At 40.5% G+C, this 25,113-nt stretch overlaps 1 protein-coding gene across 1 annotated transcript in view; it reads left to right on the forward strand.

Annotated features, from left to right (window-relative positions):
- LOC126175211 (vascular endothelial growth factor A-A-like) overlaps positions 1–25,113 on the forward strand; it is a 68,829-nt gene that overhangs the window by 34,582 nt on the left and 9,134 nt on the right. Inside the window, exon 5 of the mRNA XM_049921840.1 lies at positions 13,706–13,822. Coding sequence (XP_049777797.1) covers positions 13,706–13,822 — 117 coding nt within the window. The remainder of the gene's footprint in view (positions 1–13,705; positions 13,823–25,113) is intronic.

A 25,113-nucleotide genomic window follows, 5' to 3' on the forward strand; every position in this document is an offset into this window, starting at 1 on the left:
GAAACAGCTGATTATCTATCCCATTTCTGAGATGTTCATTCCCAGGTGCTGGACCTTGACAGTCTGCTCTTTATCAAAGTCACTTACGTCAGTGCATTTCCCTGATTGTGGACCATATCATTACTAGCATGATTCCCCTTTCACCTCCACTCCCTTGATCCTTACTGTGTCACATGCCTGCAACATGACCGTGTGGGACTTAGTCTCGCAGGGGACAGTAGTCATAATGTTTTGGTACAACTGTGTATGTCAACACAGAGATCTAGCTAACGGGAACTGCTCCTCGAAAATAAAAGAAGTTTACATGCTGTGAGAGAATGTTCCTCACAGACTTTGTTGTTGTCACCCTTTAAACACTATGGCATGCTTTGCATGAGGCTTTTTGTAGAGCATGTGAATTGGAGGATATTTGCGTGACTAATTACCAGAATCACCCAAAATTCCCAAAACTGTATTCTAACTCATACATATAACACATAGTTATAGAATAAAAGTTTTGTAACTGAAAAAAGCAAAAACACAGGTAGGTTTAAAGAATTCATCTTGTAAGATTACCGCTTACTTTTCAGTTTTATTTACTTGAAACTTTTTGTATGATTATAGTTTAATTTTGCTAATAATGGAAATACTTATGAAATAAAATTATTCAATAATAGACCTTTTCAAAACAATTTGTGTGAGTTTATTCATGCTAATGGAAAAACAGGCATCACATTTTAAAGAATTATATTTGTAAATACTCTACAGCAAAGGAAGTCATGGAGAAAGAGTGTCCATTCCAAGAGATGTCATAGCCATCAAATTTAAACCCGAAATGAAGCCTTCCCCATCTACCTGCCTTAGAACCAGGTAGCATCCTACAAATGTCTTCTTCCTCAAAACCTGACACATCAGGAACATTAGGCTATACAAAAAAAAATCTACATCTGATTCCATCTTGGAATGCAGTTTCTCAGAAACAAAATTTTACATCACTTATAAGTTGTCCAACATAAAATTTTACACTGTTAGTTAGCACTGATCAACTGATCTGCCAGTGTCAAAGAATATGGACGGCACTGCTCAAAGTCACCCCTTGAAAGACAAGCCTTCATATTTTATTTTTTTACATCACCAAAGTATAAATACAACATGTTATGCTTTCTGTAAATATCCATTCAAGCGCTAACTTTGCCCATAAAAACTCGTTTCAAATTCTAAAACCAAAAATGCTTCTAATAACAAGGAAAGGTGTTTGTGGTTACATTTCCAGAAAATTACTTTATTTTCTGAAGTTGATATACAACATTATTTTGTATCGACTGTCACATCATCTGAAAGTATCAAATAGGCCTATTGGTGATTTTTAATGACTGTAGCCTTAGTTCCATATTTAAACAACAGAGTGTGCATTTACTTTAAAAAGATGCTAAACTGCCGTTCAAATCAATTGCTGTTCGGTCACCTCACTTTACTGTCATGGAAATAGTTGCAGTAATAAACAATATATTATAGAATATAAGTTGTAGGAGACGAGGTACTGGCAGAAGTAGAGCTGTGAGGACGGGGTGTGAGTCGTGCTTGGGTAGCTCAGTTGGTAGAGCACTTGCCCGCGAAAGGCAAAGGATCAGAGTTCAAGTCTCAGTCCGGCACACAGTTTTAATCTGCCAGGAAGTTTAATATATTATAAGTCATAAGACAGTACTTTACCACACATCACGGGAAGTTAATACAGCATAGTACTGAGCAGCACGGAAAAGTGTGTGTACACTATTCAAATTAATGTAACATAGGAATTTTTACAAACTTTAATGAAAATCTTTTATTAAAAAATGTTTATGTATGTGACTATAAACACTGCATAAACATATGAGCATTGCCTTTCAATGAAAAAAAAAAAAATGATGCTGGCTCAAAGTCTAGGTCGCAACTAGATACAACATGAAGCCTGATATCTGGTTTATAATCAGAAAGTATATAGTTATCCATATGTGATATTACCAATAAAAAGTGTTATGTAATTTATATTTTTCAACATCTTATAATATGCAATAGGTCTCATCTCTTATTTTATTTCATGCGTTCAGACGCACTATTAGTGTATGTGGCTGACATTTTATCAGATATTTTATTTATTGTTCGGTGTATTGTACCAATGAATTTGCTGCAATATTATAAAAATTGGAATATGTTCTTCATGAAGGAATGCTGTAATCCTACAATAATAGGTAAATAATCATTGTGGTTTTTTGTAATGAGGTCGACCAAATGTTTTTCCCTTGCAACATTTGTGGTTATATCCAGGCAGCTCTGTCCCACAGTTATTTTATATTTTTTATGAATTAAATCCTCTTGCATTTTTTATGCATTTGTATATTACTATGATACAGGCACATTTGTAACTGCATGTCTTTGTAAATTTTCCATACGAAGTATGTAGCGCCACCTAGTGGCAGCCTCTTGCACCTAGAAGTTTGTTCGTGTGTTGTCGGCCTGACTCTAGCTGCAGCAGGAACACATCTTCTAACACTGTACTATGTGAAGGGTATTTTGTTACCTGCTTATTTTACAATTTTGATGTGTCTATTATGTTATGGAATGCAATGGGGTGTAACATAATAGTGCCTTTAGTATGAAGGTCAGTGTGCACTATATCGAACCTAAGTCGTATGAAGTCTACCAGAAGCGATAGGGCTTTGCTCTATAGGATTGCGGCAAGTGACACATGGATGTTGTCTCTATGTGTTGTCCGAATGCCAAGGAACACCCATGTCAGTGCTTCATAGCAGGACCCACCATGGCACATTAGGGCCGTGTTCACAGTCCTGTGCCACTTCTTAACCAAGCTGTTGCTCTGGAGATAGTAAGAGGTGGCGCACGTGTGACTGATGCCGCACGGGCAGTATAGGTCTGTGAAGAGGGATGATTCAAACTGTGGGCCTGGTCTGTGGTGATCCATTCCGAGATTACAAAATGCATGATCCATGACTTTATAAATGTGTGCGCTGTTGTTTCTACTGTACATCATGGATGGGTACTGCCTTGACCGCATCTCAGTGATCTATCAATGGCCGAAAGCTGGTAACAGATGCCTTCAGATTAAGGAAGATATCCTGCAATGTTGACACGTACATGTTTGAAAAATGCTTTGGGTATCAGAAAGTGTCTTGGCTGTAGCTGGGCATATCCACAGGTTTTGCTTCATTGACAAGGTAGGCAGCACTGTGCCCAGTGCCTGCAGTCTTGCTTAACCCCATGTCACTCTAACCCATCATGATGGTGGTATTATGATGTTCTGATCTCTGGGTGGATCAAGTTTTGTAGTCTGTTGAACATTCCCTGACAGATACTGAGTGGCACTATGGGGGCATACTCTGTTTTGGGACATGTCACACAGCAGTGTTAGCTCTGTACTGGGTAAGATTCGGCATTTTATTCAAAGATTGGCTGTCATATCTGTTAAGAGTTCACTATGCAAGGGTTGTTGGCTTGCTCTGTGGCCATAAGTTCACAGTTATACTGTAACAAAGTTGCACTGATCTGCAAAAGGGAATCTGTCGTTATGTTGTCTGCCCCTTCAATGTGGTGGATGTCAGTAGTGTACTGCAAAACAAGGTCTAGGTGGTGGAAAAGGCAGGGGCTGATGTCTTGAGGCTGATTTTATATTGGGTCACAAATGGCTTATGGTCAGTGTAAACTGTTATGTTGTGCCCTTCTATGTCCTCTCAAAAATGTTTAATGGCAGTGTAGATCACAAGCAGCTCTTGATTGTACACAGACCATTTAGACAGGGGAAATGTAAGATTCTTGGAGATGAATCTAGTGGCTGCAGTACATCATTGACAATTTGCCAGTGTCTGTTGTAAGGGTGAGTCACATATTTGAGGTGGAATGGCCTAGTGTGATAGCACTGACTAGTGATTCTTGGAGGTCAGGAATGTTTCTTTTATGCTTGCTAGCCATGTGACCTTCCTCTTGCTGTGTTTGTCCTTTTTGGCTTGTGTGTCTGTCAGCAATGCATGTGAAGTAGCCATTTGTGGTAAGATGTGGTAGTAAAAGCTTAGTGTACCAAGGAAATGACGTAAGTCATGGTATGTTTCCAGTAGACGAAGATTCTGGACTGTACCTGTATGTTCTGCCATGGAGCAGATGCCACCCCCATTCAAGATGCGGCCCAGAAACGTGACCTTAGATTGTTCAAGTTGGGATTTAGCCTCATTAATGATAGTCTCTCCTTTACAGAAGGTGTCTAAGACCTGCTCTAAATGAACTGAGTGGTCTTCGAGGGTACTGGAGTAGATCAAAACATCTAAATACATGTAGCAGTGGGGTAGGCAGAGAGGTGTCCATCAATGAATCACTGCTATGTGTGGGCCACATTATTCAAGCTGTATGGCATATATAGGTACTTGAAAAGCTCAAACAGGGTAACATTGATGGTTTTCACAATGTTGTCTGGGTGTGTTGGAATCTGCAGGTTTCAGCTCTCTGAGACTGCAGATGTGTGTGCAAGTTGCATTTGCGTGAGTGTGTGTTTGTGCGTGTATGTATGTGTGTCTACTGCTGACAAAGGCCTTAATGGCCAAAAAGCTATAATTGTGTGAACTATTTTGTTGTGCCTATCATGACTCTGCGTCTCTGCTATATGGTGAGTAGCAACTTTCCTTCTCTGGTATTGAAATTTGAGAACTGTTAGTTGTGAATGAGGATATTGTGGTCAAGGTTTGTGAAAATCACAGTTTAAGTTTACAATTGATGTTATAATACTACACAATATATCTCATTCCTGAAAAGCATAGATAATGTTTACAACTGACAATTAAATATGACACAGTATATAATGACACCCACATGAGTTTTGATAAAGTCAAGATGAAAAAACATGCATAAATTGTACGTAAAGTTTTTGAACATAAGTTTTCAAAATGAATTTGTGTGATGCATGTGCCAAGCAAGATCGTAAGAGATGGAAAAGAGCCACTGTGGTTCAACAACCGAGTTAGAAAACTGCTGCGGAAGCAAAGGGAACTTCACAGCAAACATAAACATAGCCAAAGCCTTGCAGACAAACAAAAATTACGCGAAGCGAAATGTAGTGTGAAGAGAGCTATGCGAGAGGCGTTCAATGAATTCGAAAGTAAAGTTTTATGTACTGACTTGGCAGAAAACCCTAAGAAATTTTGGTCTTATGTCAAAGCGGTAGGTGGATCAAAACAAAATGTCCAGACACTCTGTGACCAAAATGGTACTGAAACAGAGGATGACAGACTAAAGGCCGAAATACTAAATGTCTTTTTCCAAAGTTGTTTCACAGAGGAAGATTGCACTGTAGTTCCTTCTCTAGATTGTCGCACAGATGACAAAATGGTAGATATCGAAATAGACGACAGAGGGATAGAGAAACAATTAAAATCGCTCAAAAGAGTAAAGGCCTCTGGACCTGATGGGATACCAGTTCAATTTTACACAGAGTACGCGAAGGAACTTGCCCCCCTTCTTGCAGCGGTGTACCGTAGGTCTCTAGAAGAGCGTAGCGTTCCAAAGGATTGGAAAAGGGCACAGGTCATCCCCGTTTTCAAGAAGGGACGTCGAACAGATGTGCAGAACTATAGACCTATATCTCTTAACGTCGATCAGTTGTAGAATTTTGGAACACGTATTGTGTTCGAGTATAATGACTTTTCTGGAGACTAGAAATCTACTCTGTAGGAATCAGCATGGGTTTCGAAAAAGACGGTCATGTGAAACCCAGCTCGCGCTATTCGTCCACGAGACTCAGAGGGCCATAGACACGGGTTCACAGGTAGATGCTGTGTTTCTTGACTTCCGCAAGGCTTTCGATACAGTTCCCCACAGTCGTTTATTGAACAAAGTAAGAGCATATGGACTATCAGGCCAATTGTGTGATTGGATTGAGGAGTTCCTAGATAACAGGACGCAGCATGTTATTCTCAATGGAGAGAAGTCTTCCGAAGTAAGAGTAATTTCAGGTGTACCGCAGGGGAGTGTCATAGGACCGTTGCTATTCACAATATACATAAATGACCTGGTGGATGACATCGGAAGTTCACTGAGGCTTTTTGCAGATGATGCTGTGGTGTATCGAGAGGTTGTAACAATGGAAAATTGTACTGAAATGCAGGAGGATCTGCAGCGAATTGACGCATGGTGCAGGGAATGGCAACTGAATCTCAATGTAGACAAGTGTAATGTGCTGCGAATACACAGAAAGATAGATCCTTTATCATTTAGCTACAAAATAGCAGGTCAGCAACTGGAAGCAGTTAATACCATAACTTATCTGGGAGTACGCATTAGGAGTGATTTAAAATGGAATGATCATATAATGTTGATTGTCGGTAAAGCAGATGCCAGACTGAGATTCATTGGAAGAATCCTAAGGAAATGCAATCCGAAAACAAAGGAAGTAGGTTACAATACGCTTGTTCGCCCACTGCTTGAATACTGCTCAGCAGTGTGGGATCCGTACCAGATAGGGTTGATACAAGACATAGAGAAGATCCAACGGAGAGCAGCACGCTTCGTTACAGGATCATTTAGTAATCGCGAAAGCGTTACGGAGATGATAGATAAACTCCAGTGGAAGACTCTGCAGGAGAGACGCTCAGTAGCTCGGTACGGGCTTTTGTCAAAGTTTCGAGAACATACCTTCACCGAAGAGTCAAGCAGTATATTGCTCCCTCCTACGTATATCTCGCGAAGAGACCATGAGGATAAAATCAGAGAGATTAGAGCCCACACAGAGGCATACCGACAATCCTTCTTTCCACGAACAATACGAGACTGGAATAGAAGGGAGAACCGATAGAGGTACTGAAGGTACCCTCCGCCACACACCGTCAGGTGGCTTGCGGAGTATGGATGTAGATGTAGATGTAGATTTAGCTCAAAGACAAAGGAAACACCAGGAGTCATCTTATATACATAACTATAAGTACATAAATGGTTGACTTGCACAGATTTTGCAACTTAGCTGACTTGTCGTCCCTTTTTACACTAGCGTGCCAAAGAAGAACAGTGCAGCTTCAGTATATATCACAAGAAGGACATGAAGTGTAGGACACTGCAAAAGCACATCCTTTTGGGGTGGGAAATATGTTTGTGTGAATGCTTCACAAACTATGTATTCAAACAATGGAAAATCCAGAATGGAATGTAACAATATTCTGAGAAGGAAAGTTGCTACTCACCATATAGCAAAGATGCTGAGTCGCAGATGGGCACAACTAACAGATTTTCACACTTGAAAGCTTTTGGCCAATGGGCTTTGTCAACAATAGACACACATACATACACACACACACTCACGCAAAGGTAACTCACACACATAACTCAGTTTCAGGCAACTGAAACCACACTGTGAGCAGCAGCACCAGTGCATGATGGAGGTGGCGATGGGTTGGGGAAAAGGAGGAGGCTGGGGCAGGGAGGGGGAGGGATAGTATGGTGGGGATGTTGGACAGTGAATTGGGGGAGGGGGGGGGGGAAAGTAGGGAAGAGCGGCAGCTGTGGATGCATTGCTGGTTGTCCATACCAAACCTACTAACCACCAACAATACCTCCACTTTGACAGCAGCCAGCCATTCCATACCAAGAAGTCACTTCTGTACGACCTAGCCACCCATGGTTGTTGCATCTGCAGTGATGAGCAGCCCCTCTTGAAATATACCGAGAGTCTCACTGAAGCCTTCACTGACTGTAATGAAAATGAGCGTTCGGCATCATTAGCTGGGAGGCCCCTTGTGGGGCAGGTCTGGCGCCTTGGTGCAGGTCTCATTACATTCGACGCCACATTGGGTGACCTGCTTGCCAGGGATGAAATGATGATGAAGACAATACAACACCCAGTTCCTGAGCAGGGAAAATCTCCGACCCAGCCAGGAATCGAACCCGAGCCCATAGGACAGCTATCAGTCACGCTGACCACTCATTTATCGGGGCAGACACAGACTGTAACTATCCTCCCAACCTTGTATAAAATCTCCTGTGCCTTATCTTTCCAATCTCCCACCACCTCCCAAAGTCCCACCATCTGGCCACAGAGGAGCACTCCCCTCGTAACTCAGGACCACCCAGGACTGGAGCAACTGAATTACATTTTCTGGCAGGGTTCTGATTACCTCTCGTCATGCCCTGAAATGAGAAATGTCCTGCCCACTATCCTTCCCACCCCTCCCACACTAGTATTCCCCTGTCCACCAAACCTACCGTATTTACTCGAATCTAAGCCGCACTCGAATCTAAGCCGCACCTGAAAAATGAGACTCGAAATCAAGGAAAAAAAATTTCCCGAATCTAAGCCGCACCTGAAATTTGAGACTCGAAATTCAAGGGGGAGAGAAAAGTTTTAGGTCGCACCTCCAAATCAAAGCAAAGTTCGTCTAATTGTAATATGAGACACAATTTAGCTCGAATGAATGACAATACAGCTGCAGTAGTTTGGTTCGAGTCGTAAGCTTAGCAGTTAAGCTTTACCAGGTAGCCATTGCTACGCGTCAGGCGCTCCGTCCGTATTTATATGGATATCCTTCCTTTTTCACGTGCTTCGTATGGTTTGAATTGATTGCTTATTTTTATTTGATCTGATAAGCGCCGTTTTCTTTGTTATAGGTGTTTACATCACTAAGCTGAAAATGCATTACTGTACTGTGTCATGCATTGTTTGTCGCATTCTGATAGTGCATGTTTATGGCCTGTCGCCGCTCGCGGCATGGCTTGCTTTTGTGCACGCTACCGCCGCTTACAAATAAAAAATAGAGAGGAATCATCTCATTAGCGAAACATTTGTTGTTACTTACACTACTGCTTTCTTTGATAATGATCAACAAGAACCAAATAATAGACTGCGTATGATAGATGATGTTCTGAACGAAATTTTAGCGAAAATTTTTCTTCGTTTGAAAATCTTTGCAGGCGCCTCTTTAGTTCATTACATTCTGCACAGAAATTAGTCATCTTAGATTTAAAAATCTAGTCAGTTGCCGTGCTTCATTTCTGACTGTATCACTATTAGGCATAAGAATAATACGAATATAAACATGACACGATACGCATATTCTTCCGTGTTTGCGGTTGTCTCACTCTAGTTTCGTAGTTTATTAGGCAGACAGGATTTAAATGAGATAGTAGCAAACATGAAACAATACATGGCAAGATGTTTATATTCGTATTAATCTCATGGCGAAGAGAATACTGCATGTGATTCACAACTCACAAAAGTTCCTTCTCACAGGTAGGAAAAAAATTCAGAACGTAGAGTTGGCCATATTGACAAACATCCCAAACAGTCTTGCCAGTCGGATTTTCTTAGTACATGGAAATGCTGCTACATTTGAAGATCAACAATACAGAATTTGCATTTACTTCATTGGATAATGTACCAAAATGCAGTGGTCGAAAGTCTGGGCGGAGGAAAAAGGCTCGCCTTCCACCTTTTTTTATATTATTTACTGACACAGAGGTTTTGGTGCCAGTATTTATCTTTGTGCCTACAGAGCATGCCTGTGTAGCACTACATATATTCGACGGCAGAAGTTAGTTGTGGCGGCACCCACCAACATTTTTCAGAACTCCCGCTTGCTTTGCACTCGATTCTAAGCCGCAAGCGGTTTTTTGGATTACAAAAACTGGAAAAAAAGTGTGGCTTAGATTCGAGTAAATACGGTACACAATATACATTTCCATCCTTACACAACCCCTGCTCTCAATCACTTACCTCATGGCTCATACCCCTGTAATAGACCACTGTGCTGCATTCTATGTAGGCGTGACAACCAGCTAGCTGTCCATCCGCAGGAATGGCTCTGACAAACTGTAGCCAAGAAAAAAGTGGACCACTCTGTAGCTGAACACGCTGCCAAACAGGATATCCTTCATTTCAATGACTGCCTGTGCCATATGTCCGTCCCACCAGCACCAGCCTTTCTGAACTGCGCAGGTGGGAACTTTCCCAGCAATACATCTTACATTCAGTAACCCTCCTGGCCTCAACCTTCATTAGTCACTGTCCTCACCTATCCAGTCCCTTCCCTGTTCCCAATCCAGCACTGAACAGCCGTCATTCCACCACCACACCCAGTCTTTTTATTTCTCTCCTTTTCCACCTCTCCCCCCCCCCCCCCACCCCCTCTCCTCTGCCCTCAGTCTAACTGCAGCACTTTGCTGTCCACCACCCCCACCATACTATCCCTCCCCCTCCCCCCTCCAGCCTCCTCCTTACCCCCACACAGTCGCCACTCCCATCATAGTGTTTCTGCAGCTCGCAGTGTGGTTTCAGTTGCCTGAGACTGCAGTCGTGTGTGTGAATTGTGTTTGCATGAGAGAGAGAGAGAGGGAGGGAGGGGAGGGAGGGGATGGATGGGATGGGATGTATGTATGTATGTATGTATGTATGTCTTGTCTATTGTTGACGAAGGCCTTAATGGCCAAAAACTATAATTGTGAGAGTCTATTTGTTGTGCCCAAACACGTCTCTTCAGAGTAGCCTGCTCTGTAGAACTGGTTCCTGGTGTCACCAAGGGTATACAGTGATTTATTTTAGGTTATTTTACTTTTATAATTGTATTCATTCTTTGTCAACTTACAAAATGTAACACTCTTGTTACAAGATTAAAAAAGAAAGGTCTGGTAATGGCCTTATAGGAGACCAAAACTCATCAGCAAGTCGTAAATGTATCTAGACTGTTTTATTGGAATAATTTTATCAACCACTGTGTTTTTCCCAAGAACAGTGTTCTAAAAATGTTCTGAACAGAAAACTGTTTGGCAAATGTTGTTGGCCAGTAGACTGGTGGTGATTGGGACCAGGAGGATTATGGGAGTTATCCGTGCAACACATCCTTCACTCCTGTAATTCTCCTGGTCTCTATCTCTGCTAACATACTGTCCCCATACTGCCTGCCCAACAGTTTCCCCTACCTCTATCATACCACCTCCTCCCATTCCATGCTAACTTCATTGTGCACCCCACCTGACAGACTCCAACGCCCATGTCTCACATACCTAGCCCTGGCACCTGCCACCGGCCCTTCCTGCATTCCAGTTCTGCACATCTGCTGCCTCCCTCTAAGCCACTACCTACCATCCTTGATCCATCCTGCTTCTCACCTCTTTCTCCCTCAACTCACCCCAACTGATATAGTCTCCATGTCAGGCCACCTGCAAAACTGCAATCCCAGCATTGTGTGTCCAGCCAGCATAATGTCGGTGATAACTGTTTATTGTATCTGAGCAATCATAACTGCAATGGGCCCTTCTTGGTGCAATCAAAGTTCTACCATTTTCCGAGAACTTTGAACTTTATGTAAATCCCCTTTTATTTAGTGAATAGTTCCAGGTATAGAAATGAGGGTTTTAGCAAATGATAGTATGCTAAGGGGCATGTACTTTGTTATGTAATAAAGTGTTTTAACTCCTGTGGTGATCAACATATTGAAGCAAGTATCATTTTTTAAATAAAATGGTATACTCTCTTTAAAAGCATCCTTAAATGCTTAAAAAGATTAGCACAGTGATACAATGCTTGTTAATGTTGAGGTTGAAACTCGTTAAAAGTATCTGAGAAATGTACTAAAACTGGAAAGGAATGTGGCCAGAGTCAGCTCCTGCAGTTTAAAGACTGCCAAAAGAGCTCTCATGTGAGGCACTGTAGTTAAATGCAGCAAGACAAATCTAGGCTACTAAGATGAAACCTCATTTCTTTTGTGACACAATTACAGGGTCATCTATGATCTTTGTGTATGGAACTACAGCAAATGATAGCTTCTTATGCCTCAGCTGGGACTTGAGAAAAGTATTTCAATTGTGCTTGTGTCTCCAGGTTTTTGTGGAGACAACTAGTGTTTCATCAGGCAGTTTTCCATTTAAACCCTCCCCGTTTCTGCTTACTTGTCAAAGCTAAAACAGAAATATCATTCATTCATACTTCCTCATGATAAACAGCCCTAATCCAGGGATAAAATAAACTGCTGTGATAACTTATTTAAATTCAGGAAAAAAAATACTTGACCTGTCTTTTCCTGGAAACACCTGAATACTTCCTGAAGTAAACCACCTGCTGTTGGACAAATGGGTGTATAAATACTACTTGAAATTGTAACTAGATTGGATACAATTTAAATAACAGTTTACTCAGAATGACTGTTGACATGTCATCCACAAAATAAATACTTTTCTTAATGAAAGGCGGCAGTTTTATACTTTTCTTAAATATGTTCTCAAACTGTTTATTATCAACTGCAATGCACATTTACAATCACTGTTTGAGAGATAGATGAACATATGAAAGTAAAATGAGTGACATGGCATTTCATGCTGTGGTGATTTGATGGCATATATCATATGGCATAGTTGCTGTCCATAAAAAGAAATTAAGAGGTGTCAAGTCAACAGACCTGGTCAGCCATTCCATCCTATCCAATGGTCAGGAATCTTTGCATTGCAACTTGGGAAGAGTGAGCTGAGCAGCCATCATGTTGGAACTATATACACCACTGCTTATCCAGTGGGAATGTCTGTAAGAAAGTGTTTATACATATTTCCAGTTAACATTCCTGAGATGAAGAAAGGCCTGAAAATGGAATTTCCTATGAGGCCCAACCATAGGTTTACACTTCATGGTCATTTTGTTGTTGTACATTACCATGGTTTGTAAAAGTTGTTTCATCAGTAAAGAGCACACACTGTAAAAACATAGTGTCATTTTGCAACTGGTGCAGATCAAACCAGCAAAATTCTATGCAACTTTTGAAATTACATCCTGAGGAGTGCCTGATGTGGTGACTGATGATACAGATGGAATTGATGTCGATGCAAGATGTGAATGATACTCCTGTGGTTGATACCACATTCCTTGGAAATACATCTTGTGCCACCATTTCCTGTATAAAACCTGCATGTCTAACTTTTTCTCATTGGTGTAGATGGCTGCATGTAAGGAATGTTGAAGCAGAAATGACCTGCTGATAGATGACAGTTTCTGCTAGTTCTGCAGTGCAGACAAGTAAATACTCATAAGGCTGGGTACTACTACAATGTGGATTGGCATGAGCATATTTACAACACAATTCCAGCTGACTTACCTTTAAATTTTAGAATTTTTCTTGGATTCTTTTGTGAAGAGTTTCAGCCTCTACATTAACAAGGATTGTCATTGTACTTGTCTTTTCAAGAGCTTTCAATGTCATTAAATATAATATATCATTCTATTTAAAATATCACACTTGCTTCAATACCTCAATTGACACAGGAGTTAAGGCTTCTTATCACATTCCAAGGTAAATGCCCCTTTGCATACTATCATTTGCCAAAAACCTTGTTTCTATATCTCGAACCATTCATGAAATGAAAGGGGTGTTACATTTTACATGATTCACCCTGTATATGGAGCCTACATAACCTTGGTCATGCGAAAAAATGTAGTGTGTTTTTTTAAAAGAGAGATAGAGAGGATGGGAGAATGAAAGTCTTTTGGAATTTTTTAAAATATATTAGGCATATAAACAAGAAAAGAAACACACACACACACACACACACACACACACACACACACACACACACAGAGAGAGAGAGAGAGAGAGAGAGAGAGAGAGAGAGAGAGAGAGAGAGAGAGATAGAGAGAGAGAGAGAGAGAGAGAGAGAAGCCATGGTTCCATCATATTTAATAAATTAAAATTGTTGTCATAATATTTTATTGTGGAACTTCCAGGTAAGACGTAACGAACGAAACACTGGTTATGTAACTTGTGGGTACGTGCAAATAGAAGAACATGTCTCCTGCAAATGTGGTTGTACAGTAATGCCCGGTGACTGCAATGACTTACAGGTGAGGGAAATTATGAAAATTTCATTAAATTTTACTAGTCATTTTACTGTTCACATTTTCTTCGACCAGTATGATATGTAGAAGAATGCTCTGTTGTACTATGCTGAAAACTCTTTTCCTGAGAGATGCAAACAAAAAAAAAAAAAAGGGAATAGCATAGCAAAATTTATTAATGATTTATTGTATTAGCTTCCTGACTCATCTCATTACATTGTGTACATGTTTAATCAAGATTAGCATATCAGTTTTAAACATAGATACAGACAATCTGTCCTTTCAAGGCTTTTATTGTTTTGATGTTGAAAACACTAATAAAAAATGACATATAAGTACCTTGTGTAATCTATATTCTATGCAGAAAGTCAAAGATATGAATATTAATAATGGAAATTAGTACACACAATTGATGTAACAACTTCAGAATGGCTCATTATAAAGTAAGAACTTAAAAAAATGCAAGTTTCCTGAGTTCACAGAGGACAAGATTGAAATAAAAATAATGAATTAAAGTGTATGTGAAAAGATCAAACTAATGGAATTTTAATGAAACTTATACAGAAAAGGTATTATATTTACCATCATGCTGCAGCAGTAAGCAGAACTGAGAATAATAAGAAACACAAGCTTTCTGAATCAAAGATGCCTACATGTTACAAAAGAGAAAAATTTGGAGAGAATGAGAGTAATGGGAGATGAGGATTTGTCCATGACACACAGTCTAAAAAGCAAAAAAACAGGACAGGATGAGTGGAAAATGAAATTAGCAACAAATGAGATTAAAAACCTTAAAAGTTTGAAGCAGCAGGAAGGGCGGTGAATAAAGTCAGAGAAAAGACAAGGGCAGTGAACAACAGAAGTACAAATTATATGGAAATGTGGAGCAACAGAAAGAATGAAAGTAAAATGAAATGGTAGAGAAACAGCAGCTCAGGAAAGAAATTATGTAAAATTAAAAGAAAAATCATAATTTGAAAATTGTGATAATTATGATATGAGGAGAAGAGGGCGAATAAGTAATCAGTGACAATTGTGGCAGCTCCAAGGATCATCTCAAATGTGGTGCTCTTTTGATGGAGCAGATTCAACTAGTGATGGGACTGGAGTAGGCAGCTGTAAAGAGTACGCACAGAACGATCTTGTGATTTCCATTGTGATGGAAGACAGAAGAGTAACTGGATTATGGTCAATACTATTAAAAATCAAATGAATTTACCTCTTCTCTTTCAATATTACCCTGATCTGATAAGCATCAAGCAATGTCTCCATTGCCTTACCAACTGTTCTCCACACAGCTGATGATCTCAACCTCATGGCAATATACTGCACCCTTCTTCTGCGTATTCCTGTGTGAAACGGGTCTTATCATTGTGACCACTCTGTTAAAGCTGCTTTACCATTAATGGAGGGAAAATTAATGTTTTTATATTCCCCTCTTTTTCTTTTCCTTTTTCCACTCAGCTGTATGTATTGATGTCAACATTATGCGCTATTAAATTCAGAGCCAAATGACTTTGAGCCATTTGGCTCTGAAATCAGTAACGTATCAATTTGGCATCAACAAATGCAAATGACTGGAAAAAGGAAAAGGTAAATTGGGGGCCAGGACACCTGTGAAAGCACCGATGTTGCATATCAGCTCTGCTGCAACCATTGCACAGCTTTTTATATTGGTGTGACTACAAACCAGGTCTCCATTATTCAGGTATTGAAGGGGGACGAAAATTTAATAGTCATGGGTGACTGGAATTCAAGAGTAGGAAAAGGGAGAGAAGGAAACATAGTGGGTGAATATGGATTGGGGGAAAGAAATGAAAGAGGAAGCCGTCTAGTAGAATTTTGCACAGAGCATAACTTAATCATAGCTAACACTTGGTTTAAGAATCATGATAGAAGGTTGTATACATGGAAGAATCCTGGAGATACTAAAAGGTATCAGTAGATTATATAATGGTAAGACAGAGAGTTAGGAACCAGGTTTTAAATTGGACTCTGGCCACAATCTATTGGTTATGAACTGTAGATTAAAACTGAAGAAACTGCAAAAAGATAGGAATTTAAGGAGATGGGACCTGGATAAACTGACTAAACCAGAGGTTGTACAGAGTATCAGGGAGAGCATAAGGAAACAATTGACAGGAATGGGAGAAAGAAATACAGTAGAAGAAGAATGGGTAGCTCTGAGGGATGAAGTGTGAAGGCAGCAGAGAATCAAGTAGGTAAAAAGACGAGGGCTAGTAGAAATCCTTGGGTAGCAGAAGAAATATTGAATTTAATTGATGAAAGGAGAAAATATAAAAACGCAGTAAATGAAGCAGGCAAAAAGGAATACAAACGTCCCATAATGAGATTGACAGGAAGTACAAAATTGCTGAGCAGGGATGGCTAGAGGAGAAATGTAAAGATGTAGAGGCTTATCTCACTAGGGGTAAGATAGATACTGCCTTCAGGAAAATTAAAGAGACCTTTGGAGAAAGGAGAACCACTTGCATGAATATCAAGAGCTTTGATGGCAACCCAGTTCTAAGCAAAGAAGGGAAAGCAGAAAGGTGGAAGGGGTATATAGAGGGTCTATACAAGGGCGATGTACTTGAGGACAATATTATGGAAATGGAAGAGGATGTAGATGAAGATGAAATGGGAGATACGATACTGCGTGAAGAGTTTGACAGAGCACTGAAAGACATGAGTCGAAACAAGGCCCCCGGAGTAGACAACATTCCATTAGAACTACTGACGGCCTTGGGAGAGCCATTCCTGACAAAACTCTACCATCTGGTGAGCAAGATGTATGAGACAGGCCGAAATACCGTCAGACTTCAAGAAGAATATAATTATTCCAATACCAAAGAAAGCAGGTGTTGACAGATGTTAAAATTACCGAACTATCAGTTTAATAAGTCATGGCTGCAAAATACTAACGTGAATTCTTTACACATGAATGGAAAAACTGGTAGAAGCCGACCTCGGTGAAGATCAGTTTGGATTCCGTAGAAATATTGGAACACATGAGGCAATACTGACCCTACGACTTATCTTAGAAGATAGATTAAGGAAAGCAAACCTACATTTCTAGCATTTGTAGACTTAGAGAAAGCTTTTGACAATGTTGACTGGAATACTCTCTTTCAAATTCTAAAGGTGACAGGGGTGAAATACCAGGAGCGAAAGGCTATTTACAATTTGTACAGAAACCGGATGGCAGTTATAAGAGTGGAGGGGCATGAAAAGGGAAGCAGTGGAGTGAAACAGGGTTGTAGCCTGTCCCTGATGTTATTTAATCGGTATATTGAGCAAGCAGTAAAGGAAACAAAAGAAAAATTCGGTGTAGGTATTAAAGTCCATGGAAAAGAAATAAAAACTTTGAGGTTCGCCGATGACATTGTAATTCTGTCAGAGACAGCAAAGGACTTGGAAGAGCAATTGAACGGAATGGACAGTGTCTTGAAAGGAGGATATAAGATGAACATCAACAAAAGCAAAACAAGGATAATGGAATGTAGTCGAATTAAGTCGGCTGATGCTGAGGGAATTAGATTAGGAAATGAGACACTTAAAGTAGTAAAAGAGTTTTGTTATTTGGGGAGTAAAATAACTGATGATGGTCGAAGTAGAGAGGATATGAAATGTAGACTGGCAATGGCAAGGAAAGCATTTCTGAAGAAGAGAAATTTGTTAACATCGACTATAGATTTAAGTGTCAGGAAGTCGTTTCTGAAAGTATTTGTATGGAGTGTAGCCATGTATGGAAGTGAAACATGGACAATAAATAGTTTGGACAAGAAGAGAATAGAAGCCTTTGAAATGTGGTGCTACAGAAGAATGCTGAAGATTAGATGGGTAGATCAAATAACTAATGAGGAGGTATTGAATAGAATTGGGGAGATGAGGAGTTTGTGGCACAACTTGATAAGAAGAAGGGACCGGTTGGCAGGACATGTTCTGAGGCATCAAGGGATCACAAATTTAGCATTGGAGGGCAGTGTGGAGGGTAAAAATCATAGAGGGAGACCAAGAGATGAATACACTAAGGATTCAGAAGGATGTAGGTTGCAGTAAGTACTGGGAGACGAAGAAGCTTGCACAGGATACAGTAGCAAGGAGAGCTGCATCAAACCAGTCTCAGGACTGAAGACAACAACAACAACAACAACAACACAACAACAACAAATCAGGTATCAAGTTGGAACATTCACCACCAAACTGTGGCCAAGAGCAAAATAGTCGAATCTGTGGCTCAACATGCAGCTAAACATAACATTTTCTATTTCAATGGCTGCTTCACAACCTGGGCGTCTGTATCCTCCCATCCACCACCAGCTTTTCTGAACTGCACAAATCAGAATTACCCGTACAACACATGCTCCACTCCTGAAATTATCCTGGCCTCAACCTACAGTGTTCTACTATCCCAACTCCCTCCACTGAATGGTTTCTGTCCCTCTGTCCCACCACATCCTCCCTTTTCACATCCTTACACCCTCACTAAATGCACTCACCTTTCCTTACCCCTTCCCTGATTCTCTCCTTTTCTGCTCCCTGTTGTTTCTGTCAAACACCCCACCTCCCAGTGCTGCACCTATAATTTTTGTCAGGCTGCCATCTAGTCCCTGCATGCCCTGCCAAGTAGTGCTCTTTTCTGCCCCCACCTCTTCCCTGCTACCCCTACCCCTCCCCCTTCTCTGCCCCACTCCAGCTGCACCTGCAATTCTTGTCAGGCTGCCATCTAGTCCCTGCATGCCCTGACAGACAGTGCTCTTTTTGTCCCCACCTCTTCCCTGCTACCCCTTCCCCTTCCTTGCCCCATTCCAGATTGTTATTCATGCGAAAGTTACAAAGGGTGTTCAAAAAGTTTTGCACAATCATCTCTAATTTTTTTTATTTTTGCAGGAGGAGAATTTTTTGTGAACATACTTGGAACATTTAGCTATACATTGAGCCTAGTCAATGTAGCCTCCATCAGCTGTGACACATCTGGCCCAAAGTTCTTTCCATGATGTAAATGCACTTTGGTAAAATTCTAGGGATTGACTTTTACACCATTGTTTGACACAGGAAATAACATCTTATTCACTGTCAAATGTTTTAACGTGCAAGTGCGCCTTCGGATGACCAAAGAGGTAAAAATCAGATGGAGTCAAGTCTGGACTGTAGGGAGGATGAGGAACAATTTTCCAATCCATTTTCCTGATTTTTTCCTGTGCCATAAGGACTGTAAGGGGTTTGGCATTGTCATGGTGTAGCCTGTTGAGCTGACCCTGAAGCTGTGGTCTGTAGGTCTTCTTGGCACGTTGCAGCTTGTCCAATGACAAACAGTAACCGTCCCGATTAATTGTGGAGCCAGGTTCCAAAATGCCAATGAAAATGACACAACACTGATCCCAGAAGGAGGAGGCAATCACCTTTCGGCCTGCTGTTTGTGAAAGTCATGGTTTCTTCTTCTGAGGGGAACCCGGAAGATGCCACTCCATGGATTGGGATTTGCTCTCAGGTTTGGACAAAAACAACTGTATTTCATCCTAGGTAATGATGCCATCAAAACACCATTTCCACTCTTCAGTCAAGGTCTCTATGAGACCCTCGCACACATTCTTCCTCATCGTTTTCATTTCTCTTTTCAATAACCTAGGCACCCAATGTGCACAGATTTTTCTGTACCCTAGTGACTGTACCAGCGATACCACATTACCCAATGACAAATGTGTCACTTCAACAAGCTGTCGTGTCATCACACATATGTCATGCTGTCGATGGTCTACCCCATCATGGATTGTCCAGTACAGAGAAATCACCTTCTTTAAAACTCTTCAACCACCACTGGATACTGCTGTGATCCACTGTGTCCTCCCCGTAAATAGGGAGCAATGTCCTGTGAATCGATGTGGCAGAGTCATCGCTGGTCTTGAAGAGAAACTCCATCACCGACCATTGTCACAACCTGACGTCTATTTCACAGTCCATTATGGCTCACCTGTAAATAAAAGAAAATACTTTTATATAACAACTTATAGCTAAATGTTCCAAGTATGTTCATAAAAAATTTCATTCTCCTCCTGCAAAAAATACAAAAATTATAGACGACTGTGAAAAACTTTTTGAATGCCCTTTGTATATTCTGAGTGGAGCTGTTGGTAGTAAGCGGTTTTGTGTGCATGAGGTGTGCTTGTTTGTGTGAATGTGTGTATGTTTTGTGTGTGTGCTCTCTTTGCTGAAGAGGTCTTTGGCCAAAAGCCATAATGTGTAACAGTCTTTTCATTGTGCATGTTTTCAATTCAATACGTCATCTTTACAGTGAGTAGAAATTATTTCTTTTCCTAATATTGTTGGAATAGAAAAATATTTATTTTTCCTTTATTCATGCGCAGAACAACTTTTACAGCATACACACAAGGATATAAGCCATATATTGGAAAGTACGTTTGAGGAGGAGTGTAGGAAATAATGAAATTACCAGGAAATCAGAAATCTTATTTTGTATGATGTATGCAAACAGCTGGTAGAATGGACTTAATCTAATGAAATGGCCAAAAGAAATCATAGCTTCGATGGAGAGTTTTGCTTGATACATTTCAGACCAGGGTAGTTTTGAAGAGAAGACATACACTCACTTGACTTTGCAGAAGGACTGGCTATAATAGAGTTACAGAGGTGGCATGATAATCTTCTCGGGAGTGAAACTGGTATAATAATTGTGGGAAGTGAAGGACTGATAAACTGATTATATATTCCTGCAGTGAATAAATGTTTCAACAGACATGTTAGCAGGCATGCAGAAAAGGAAAAGTCAACCTGGGAAGGTTGACAACTACCAAAATGTTATAATATTTTACTCAGTGGCACTATCATCAGAAATCTGGAGTTGTATGTGAATTTTTCATTTACTCAGTGCCAGTATATCTCATTCTTTCTCTTCAAATTCTGGGATGGAATAAGAATTCGATTGAATACTATTCATCACATAGAAGAGGTAGACAGTTCAACAGTTATTGAATGAAATCCGTCTCATGTACAAACTCACATACATATACAACTCACACACACACACGGTCACTGTTGCCTCGAAGCACTGAGCCCTTGGAGCTTGGAAGTGATGTCAGCTACTGTGGTCTGTGAAATGGGATGGATAAGTCTGTCAGCATCTGGCCCATATTGTGCAAATGCAGCTGATTGTGGTATCACCAGAATTGGCCACAAGATCTTGCAACTGTCATCAATTGAAGGATGAGGAATGATGTTTTCCCAGATCAGTCCTAGATGTTTCCATTTGAGTTTGCTCTTCCTCATCTATCAACGTTTGTGGTACAAATCAGGCACATATTCAAATGTTTATGAATAATAATTCTTACGCTGTTTTTGCGTATCTTCAACTCTTTTACTATCATTTTCACAGAAAGCTGCTGATCATCTGCAAGCATCTGTCACATTCAGTTGATGTTGTCTGGGATTGTGCTTGTTGATGGTCGACTCAAACGCAGCTCATCCTTGACACCTTCTTTTCTTCTCTAAACTGTTTAAACTACTGAAGCACACTTTTTACTCAGTGCTTCAACACCATAACTGAGACTAACATTCCATGAGTCTCCCTCACTGTATTCCCTAATTTGAAGCAAAAGTTCAGTTAAGACTTTGCTGCATTTTGCACTCCATTTTGAATTACACAAGTTCTCACACAAACTCTGTTAGCTTTGCTGCAATATACATCACAGCATCACTGTGGTGATTTACATGATAGAGCACTTGTTGACATGTTTCTCAGTGCTTATTTATGGACACATCATTATAACCAGTGTAGTTTTTAACATCTGGGACTATTCAGCAAACTTTTCAGATGCAACTTTTATGACATGGCTACTTTCACCTGTGGCTCTGCCTCTGGTGGGATAGGGCAAGCCTGTGACAGGGTCTTCACCTGGATCCTCCACAGCGATATGACACTTGGTGTAGGAGGTAACAGAGGTCTGGGGCATTCTCTTGCTCTGCGCCCGTAAAGGTGGGAGAATCAGCAGTGATAAAAAACATGAGGATTCTGAAGGCAATGGAAACCACTGCATTAAAGACACACAATGTGAATCCACAGGACAAGTGGCCTGTAATTGAAAAAGTGCCATGATGATATCTCCATTCAGATCTCCAGGAGGGGACTGACAATGGGGAGGTACCCATGAGAAAAACATTGAGTAACAAATGGAAGGATAATATTCTACAAGCCAGGGTATGGAATGTCACAAGTTTGAACAGGGTAGAAAAGCTATGAAATCTGAAAAGGAAGATGATAAGGCTTGGTCTAGATATAGTGGGGTCAGTGAAGTGAAATGGAAAGAAGACAATGATTTTTGGTCAGATGAGTGTAGAGTGTAATATCAATAGGAGCAGAAAATGGGATATTGGGAATAGGATTCATTATAATCAGGAATGTAGGAAATAGAGTGAGTTACGGTGAATAGTTCAGTAATAGGGTTGTTCTCATCAGAATCAACAGCATGGGCAATGATAGTTCAGATACACATGCTGACATCACAAGCTGAAGATAACAAGATAGAGAATGTGTATGAAGACATTCAATACGTCATTCAGTATGTAAAGGAAGATGGAAATCTAATAGTTATGGAGGATTGGAATGTTGTTGTAGGAGAAGCAGTAGAACAAAGGGTTATGGGAAAATATCAGCTTGCTGGTAGCAATGAAAGAGGAGAAAGACTGACTGAGTTACGCGGCATATTTCAGCTAGTAAGAGCAAATATTCTGTTCAAGAATCACAGGAAGAGGAGGCACACATGGAAAAGGCCAGAAGATATGGGAAGACTTCGGTTACATTACATCATGGTCAGGCAGGGATTCTGAAGTAAGATACTGAATTGTAATGCATATTCAGGAGCAGATGTATACTCAGATCATAATTTAATGGTGATGATGAGTAGACTGAAGTTTAAGAGACTAATTAGGAAGAATCAGTGCACAAAGAAATGGGTTATGTAAGTACTCAGGAATGAAGTGATATTCTTGAAGTTCTCTGAGGCCACAGATACTGTGATAAGGAATAGTTCAGTAGACAGATCAGTTGAAGAGGACTGGGCTTCTCTAAAAAGGGCAATCACAGAAGGTGAAAACAAAAACATAGGTACAAAGAAGGTAACTGTGAAGAAACCAGGGGTAACAGGAGAAATACTCAGTTGACCAATGAAAGAAGGAAGTACAAAAATGTTCAGGGAAATTCAGGAATGTCAAAATACATGTCACTTAGGGATGAAATAAATAGGTAGTACAGGGAAGCTAAGGCAAAATGGCTGCATGAAAAATGTGAAGAAATTGAAAAAAAAAATGGTTGTCAGAAGGACTGACCCAGCATATAGAAAAGTCAAAACAAGCTATGATGAATTTAAAAGCTAGGCCGGTACCATTAAGAGTGCAATAGGAATTCCACTGTTAAATGAAGAGAAGAGAGCAGATAGGTGGAAAGAGTATATTGAAGGCCTCTATGAGGTAGAAAACTTGTCTGATGATGTGATAGAAGAAAAAACAGGAGTTGAGATAGAAGAGATAGGGGATCCAGATCTAGAATCAGAATTAAAAGAGCTTTGGAAGACTTAATATCGAATAAGGCAGACTGGGCAGATAACACCCCATCAGAATGTCTAAAATCACTGGGGGTAGTGGCAACAAAACAACCATTCACCTTGGTGTGTATAGTGTATGACTCTGGCAATATACCATCTGTCTTCCGGAAAAACATCATCCGCACAATTCCAAACATTGCAAGAGCCAACAAGAAGTGAGAATTATCATACTGCCAGCGTAACAGCTCATGAGTCCAAGTTGCTGACAAGAATAATTATACAGAAGAATGGGAAAGAAAATTGAGGATGTGTTAGATGACAATCAGTTTGGTTTTAGGAAAGGTAAAGGCACCAGAGAGGCAATTCTGACATTGCAGTTGATAATGGAAGACAAAAGAAAAATCAAGACCTCTTCATAGGATTTATCAACCTGGTAAAAGCATTCCACAGTGCAAAATGGTGCAACATGTTAAAAATTCTGAGACAAATTGGGGCAGGCTGTAGGGAAAGATGTATAATGTGTACAACAGCCAAGAGGGAACAATAAGATTGGAAGACTTAGAACAAAGTCCTCAGATTATAAAGGGTGTAAGGTAGGGATGTAGTCTTTTGTCACTACAGTTTAATCTGTACATCAAAGAAGCAATGGCACAAATAAAAGAAAGGTTCAAAAGTGGAATTAAAAGTCAAGGGGAAAGGATGTCAGTGGTATAATTCGCTGATGACATTGCTATCCTCAGTGAAAGTGGAGGAGAATTACACAATTTGCTGAATGGAATGAACAGACAGAATATGAATTGAGAGTAAACTGAAAAAAAAAAAAAAGGTGACAGTAACGAGAAGTAGAAAAAACGACAACAGCGAGAAACATAACCGAAGGGTTGGCAATTGTGAAGCAGATGAAGGTAAAGAAGTTACCTAGGCAGCAAAATAACCCATGATGGGCAGAGCAAGGAAGACATAAAAAGCAGACTAGTACAGTCAAAACAAGCATTCCTGGCTAAGAGAAGTGTACTAGTATTAGTTTGGAAGGAGTGGAAAGGATCTGGGGTAGGATGCCCTCATTTCCCGGCATGGTCATTGATAACAAAAACCCTTGAAGACGATATGGTTCAGTTGCTCCAGTACAGAGTCATACTGGGTGCTGAGGGGGGGGGGGTACTCCTTCCTAGCTGATTCTTGGGGATGGTGGGAGGATTAGGTATAAATGAGGATATGGCACGAGAAATCTGTGTTTGATGTGAGACCTTTAGCCACTGGGCAAGGGAAATCTCATCACTGCAGATACCCCATTACCCCATGTGCAGATGGCCGGGCTGTATGAGAGTGAGTTTTTGTTGTGGAAGAGGTGAAAGCTGTCAAATCAAAAATCTAGGTACTGTTGGTGGTTAGTAGGTTTAATATGGATAAACATGTAGATAGAGCTGTCAGAAAGCTTGAGGTCAACATCCAGTAAAGTGACACGTGGGTTTGAGGAGGACCACATGATGTGGATGGGCGAGAAGGTGCTAAGGTTGTGGAGGAATGGGGATAGTGTGTCTTCACCCCAAGTCCAGACCATGAAGATATCATCAACGAACCTGGACCAGATAAGGGGTTTGGAATTTCAGGAGGCTATTAAGGTTCTCTCTAGATGATCCATAAATAGGTTAGCATAGGAAGGTGCCAAGCAGATGCCAATGGCTGTGCTGCAGATTTGTTTACAAACCTCCCTCAAAGGAGTAGTAGCTGTGCATGCAA

Source organism: Schistocerca cancellata, chromosome 3, assembly GCF_023864275.1.
Source record: "Schistocerca cancellata isolate TAMUIC-IGC-003103 chromosome 3, iqSchCanc2.1, whole genome shotgun sequence".
Lineage (NCBI taxonomy): Eukaryota > Metazoa > Arthropoda > Insecta > Orthoptera > Acrididae > Schistocerca > Schistocerca cancellata.